Genomic DNA, 5,379 nt, shown 5'->3' with positions numbered 1-5,379 from the left:
CGCGGGGCGCCCCGCGCCTCAGCAGCATCCAGGAGGAGGACGAGGAGGACGAGGAGGAGCACGAGGGAGGAGCCCCCCAGAGCGAGCGGCCCGAGGTGCTCAGCCTGACCCGGGAGCTGAGGACGTGCAGCCTGCGGGGCGCCCCGGCGCCTCCTCCGTCCGCGCAGCCCCGCCGCTGGAAGGCCGGCGCCAGGGAGCGGGCGGGCCAGGCGCGCTGAGAGCGGAGGGCCAGGACTCGCGGCCCCAGATCCGGCGCGCCGCACTTACAGCCTCAACCCCGGCCCTGCCCGCTTCGTCTCCCTCTGGTCCCTGGCCCTTGCCTCCTTCGTGGTCTCCGTCGTCGGTGTCCGCCCCGCCGCCTCATCCTGGGTTGGGGCGATGTCTGATTCGCCGTTGATTATTTTGGGCTGTTCACCTCTCCCTGCGCCCGAAGTTTCCCGGGCCTTTCACTGTGGAACTGCCCCTAATCTTTACACCAAGTCTCTGCCCACTCTGGCCACCCACTTTCTCCCAGAACATCCTCTCAAGAGAAGCGGGGAGAAGTTTCCTCGAAATCCAGGGGGGTGGGTTTGGACCCTGACAGAGTGGAGACAGTGGCCCTGCCCTTGGACCCTCTGGCCTTCCTCCCAGTGCTAAGAATTACCCTGGAGAGGCATTCTTTTAGGGGAAAAAACTAATGGTCCTGGGAGATTGAGGCCAGGCCGACCATGGGCCCTGTCTGCCACCATGCACACAGGGGAGAACCCTCAGGCCTCAGCCGGGCCTCTCTAGCCTTGGAGGGTTCCTGAGACTTCACTACTCTGCCTCTGGAAAAGAGTGGGCTGGGCTTTCCAAGGTTCAAACAGCAGGCTAGGCCACATACCACGCTGTACCAGGCGCTGCGGAGTCTCTGCCCTGGCAACGGTGCAGGACTCCTCCCCCAGCCCATCTCCCCCCAGATGGGAGTGTGTGGTCCCCTACTAGGTGCCCCACAACCTGGACCAAGACTGGAACTCCAAAGGAGGTAAGAGCCTATGGCAGATGCTTGGGGACACTGGCTACCCAGAGAGTGGCCACCGCAGAAATACTCCGAGCTGAGGCTGGTCAGAGCAGGTGGGTCTCACTACAGGATGGGGACAGGGTGTCTCTCGGAGGCCATAGAAAACCCAAAGATCTATGTGTCACCAACTGATCAATGTAAATAAAGTGGACCTGCTTTTTCAGCCCTGTCATCACCCCTGTGTGTGTTTGATGCCAGGCCTGCTTGGGGTGAGAAGGTTATGGTCAGAACTGAGGGGCAGCAGAAGGCCCCCCAAAGTAAGTGGCCCCTTTGAGCAGCTGGAGCCCACTCCTGGGATGGGGGCAGGGGAGGCTTGCTGCCAGGAAGCTATTCCCTTAATGTCAGGGAGGAGGAAGCAACATATGCCCTGTCTAGAAATCACATGTGCCAAGCCCTGCAGGGGTATGGTTGTTAGTCTCAGCCTCCCAGAAGGTCTGAGGGCCTGGGCCTGCGGGCAGATGTTTCTGGGATGTTTGGCAGGAGGGGGCCTGTGCTGGGGGCTTCTCATAAGCTTCTCATATGCATCTTCTAGAAGGTCTGTGTATGTCGAAGCATGTGGTATAGACTGCGTGCACCCCTCAGGGAGAAAGGAGAGCAGGCTGTGAGGGAGAGGGTGGCAGTCCCCTTTTTCACAGGAGCTGCAGAAGTCTGTCCAGACCCTCCTGACAGTGTGAGTCTTGAGCTCACGTCTTTATTCTGTCTGAGCTGGGCATTGATCCCAGAGTCACAGAGTCCAAACAAACGGTCGGAGCCATCGCCATGCTCGGGAGCTGCCACAGCGCCCTGCAGCCGCCTGGCCCTGGCAAAGGAAGTGGGCTTTGGACGTCGGGTGACAGAGCCCCAGGGGCAAGGATGCCCAGCACATTCGTTGCTTCCCCGGACGCATCTGCAGAGCTGCTTTGGGTGTTTCTCCCATTTGCAGGAGCAGGGGGAGTGGGAAGATGGCAGCCCTGGTGAGACAGTGGGCTGCAGGGCTGAGCCAGCCTCCCTCAGAAACAAGGTCACGAGCACGCCCTCTCTGATCAGGTGTTTGCTGAGCACCTGCCTTGAGACAGGCACCATGCTGGGTACAGGGGTCCAAGGGTCCCTCTCTTGAGGTTCGTACATGCTCGGTGAGGTGCATGTATTTAGAGGAGCAGTTACCGTGAAGCAGTTCACAGACCTGCTCCCAGGCTGGGTCCCTGCTCCTCCTTGTCTCTCCCCTGGCAGCCTCCCAACACACATACGCACGCACGCGCGCGCACACACACACACACACACACACCAGGCTTCCTCAGGCTTCCCTCTCCCACACTATGCTCCTATGCTGTCCAGACTTGAAATTAGAAAACCTGGACGAGAGGATTCTCTGTCTCCTCTCCAGTTGTGTGACACTGGGCAACTCACTTAGCCTCTCTGAACCTCACCTTTTTTCTTTAAAGAATTATTTTACTGGGAACCAGCAGTTAGCGTAATGACTATGTCGCTGGATTCCCACGTAGTTGACCGCGGTTCATGTCTCGGACCCGGTGACTTAGAACTCACACCGGGCATGTGTGCGTGTGTGCCCAGGATCCCGAGAGGAGAATGGAGGAGAAGGGATTGCAGCGTGACCATCCCCCCATGGGGGTGATTTCTCGCTTTCTGTCTCGCTGTCTCTGTCTGGCGAGCGCACGCGCCCTATAGTGAAAACCTCTCAAAAGAAAAAAAAAAAAAAAGAATTATTTTATTTAAATTCATTTATTTTTTAAAAATTTGACCAGAGAGGGACAGAGTGGGAGGTGGGGAGAGAAAGAGAGAGAGAGAGAAGGAAAGTGAGAAAGCAAGCCACCAGGTCTGGGACTCAAACCACAGTCGACTATGTGGGAGTCCAGCGCCCTTAACCACCACACCACCTGCCAGCCCCGAGGCTCACCTTTAATGACAGTAAAATAGGAATAAAATCTCCTCTTACAACCTCCTAGGCTGATTGTGAGAACTAAGTAGAATCGTGTCTGTGGAAACACCTTGGTAACTAATCAAATGCTGGGCACGTGTGAAAACAGCTGTTTCGCCTGTACGGCGCTCCCCTGCCCACCCTCCACTCTCTCCTGTGACGGTGGCACATCATTGTCCTGGCCGCATGTCCATCCCCACTGTGTGATGAATTGCCAGTCAGAAAGCTGCAGGAGTGCCAGCACAGCTACAGCTGCCATCGGGCCCTGGAGTCGGTCATTTGGGGTCACTCCAGTCACCTATCGGTCATTTGGGCTGTACTTCCAGCCAGGGGAGGGAATTATGTCCCGGGGACCATGCCTACCTTGTCTAGGCACTTCACGGGGCAGTGGCCCCTGACCTTAGGCAGGAGAAAAGAGCCCTGACCCAGTGACCTGGTGCCCCAAGTATCTTCTGGCTTCAGATTCCTCACTCGTAAATAAAATAGGAGTTGGGTGGAAGGTGGTTTTCAAAGCACCGTGGAGTCCTGCATTTCCCAGGTGCCCCAGGAGCTGCTGTGGGGAATGATAGGGAGATGGAGTGAGAGACTCCACCCAGCCATCCTGCATTAACTGGGGTAGCCCTTGGGATTTGTTTGGGGCTTCTGTGATTGCATTTGCATAATGGGATTCTGCAGATTTTTGTTTCTTAAATCACTGGGTGGGATGTTTTCTAAGCCTCCCTCCTGTTGGGGTCTAAGAAGAACTGCTGGAGCATGTAATGGATTCTCAACCATGGCAATGAAGGGCTTTTCAAGAACGACAGAGACCCAGCCCATAGCCCAGCTCTCAGGCTCTGCGCGGAGGAAGCCAGATCCCATATGGCCGATCAGCGTTTGAGTCCCTGACCTCAGAGGCTTGAAAACAATAATACTCCAGGCATGTGCATGCCCACCCAGGAAACTGACAGGGTGGAGAATTGGAGGAAAAGATTGCAGTATGACCAGGCCCTGTTGGGGATGCTTTCTCTTTAACTCCCTCTCTCTCCCTCTCTCTCTCTCTCATGTGCACATGGGACATAAAATAGAGACCCACAGGCGGCCAAGTGTGCAGGAAGTGTGCCCCCAGCGAGGCTTGCAGTTCTTCCTGGGCCCTCTGGAGCCTTTCTCCATCTCTCCTGATCCCCCTCCGGAGGGGCTGGGCTGTGACTGGGGACATGTGCTGCAGCATGTAGCTCCCGACATAAAGTTGGCTGGTCCCCTACACCCTACCAATGCCACCCTGGCTCCCCTGCTTGCCTCACATTCTCCCTCCCTGCCATGCACAGCGGATCCCTGCGCCCAGACATCACCATGCGATCCCATCTCCGGGCCTTGCACAGGCCCTCTGGCTACCTGGATCACCCTCACCTTTGGCTCTACATTTCCAGGTCCTACCCTTTCTTCAAGCTCAGCTCAAATTCAACCTCAACACTCTCCTTAATGCACACCATCCCCCATTCCTGCCAAATCTGGGCCTGAGCTCTCCTCTTGAACTCACACTTTGTCCACTTCGCTTGTGGCCCTTGCCATTCCTTGAATTACTCTACTCTGTGGTGTCTTGTCTCATACCGATCCGTCCTCACTTCCTCACCTCCTTCAGTACCGCGTTCATGGCGGGGCAGAGAGTCGGTGCTCTGTGACAACTTGTTGAATGAATACATGAATGAATGAGCCAGATGGAAAAGCCATCATGGGCCTGGAAACCAAGTGGGTGGAGAAGTAGTCCTTCTGCCAAGCTTCTGCCTGGATATGCCGAAGGAGAACTGTCCTCAGACGCCCTGCTCAGACAGATGGCCATTCTTGGGGAGAAGTTCAGCAGCTGAACAGATGAGGCCAGGGCAGGAAACTGAGGCCCCCAGCCCCAGGGTGTGCTTCAAGTGCTGAAGCACCAAGACTGAGCTAGCTCGGTTTCTGGGCTAGCTCAGCCCCTAGTAGAGTTAACACTCAAAATGCAGCTGAGCCTCTGGCAGTGACCGGCCACATCCCCGGATGTGCCAGCTGGGGTCTGCAGCTCTTACAGAAGGTGGGAGGACCACTCAGACAGTGGAAGCCAGCCCATGGGGCAGACAGACCCAAATGCCAACACGGCCACCTGATGGCTGTCTAACTTTAGGTAGGTCCTCAAGGCTTTTGAAGTCTTGGCCTCACATACAAAAATCAAGGTAGGTGAGGGAACAAGCCATTAGCGTAATGGCTATGTCGCTGGACTCCCACATAGTCAACCGCGGTTCACGTCCCGAACCCGGTGGCTTTAAACTCACGCCAGGCACGTGTGCGTGCGTGCCCAAGATCCCGAGAGGAGAATGGAGGAGAAGTGATTGCGGTGTGACCATCCCCTCTGGGGGATGATTTCTCGCTTTCTGTCTCTATGTCTCTCTCTGTCTGTCTGGCGAGCGCACGCGCCCTA

General features: G+C 56.4%; 1 protein-coding gene across 1 annotated transcript in view; it reads left to right on the top strand.

Annotated features, from left to right (window-relative positions):
• FAM43B (family with sequence similarity 43 member B) overlaps window positions 1-1,211 on the top strand; it is a 3,039-nt gene extending 1,828 nt beyond the window's left edge. Inside the window, exon 2 of the mRNA XM_014586511.1 lies at window positions 5-1,211. Coding sequence (XP_014441997.1) covers window positions 5-218 — 214 coding nt within the window. The 3' untranslated portion in view covers window positions 219-1,211. The remainder of the gene's footprint in view (window positions 1-4) is intronic.
• The last annotated feature ends 4,168 nt before the right edge of the window (window positions 1,212-5,379 follow it).

This window comes from Tupaia chinensis, unplaced genomic scaffold, assembly GCF_000334495.1.
Source record: "Tupaia chinensis unplaced genomic scaffold, TupChi_1.0 Scaffold000146_1, whole genome shotgun sequence".
Classification (NCBI taxonomy): Eukaryota; Metazoa; Chordata; class Mammalia; order Scandentia; family Tupaiidae; genus Tupaia; species Tupaia belangeri.
Note: the sequence above shows the minus strand (reverse complement) of the source record. Positions and strands in the feature narration are given on the sequence as shown.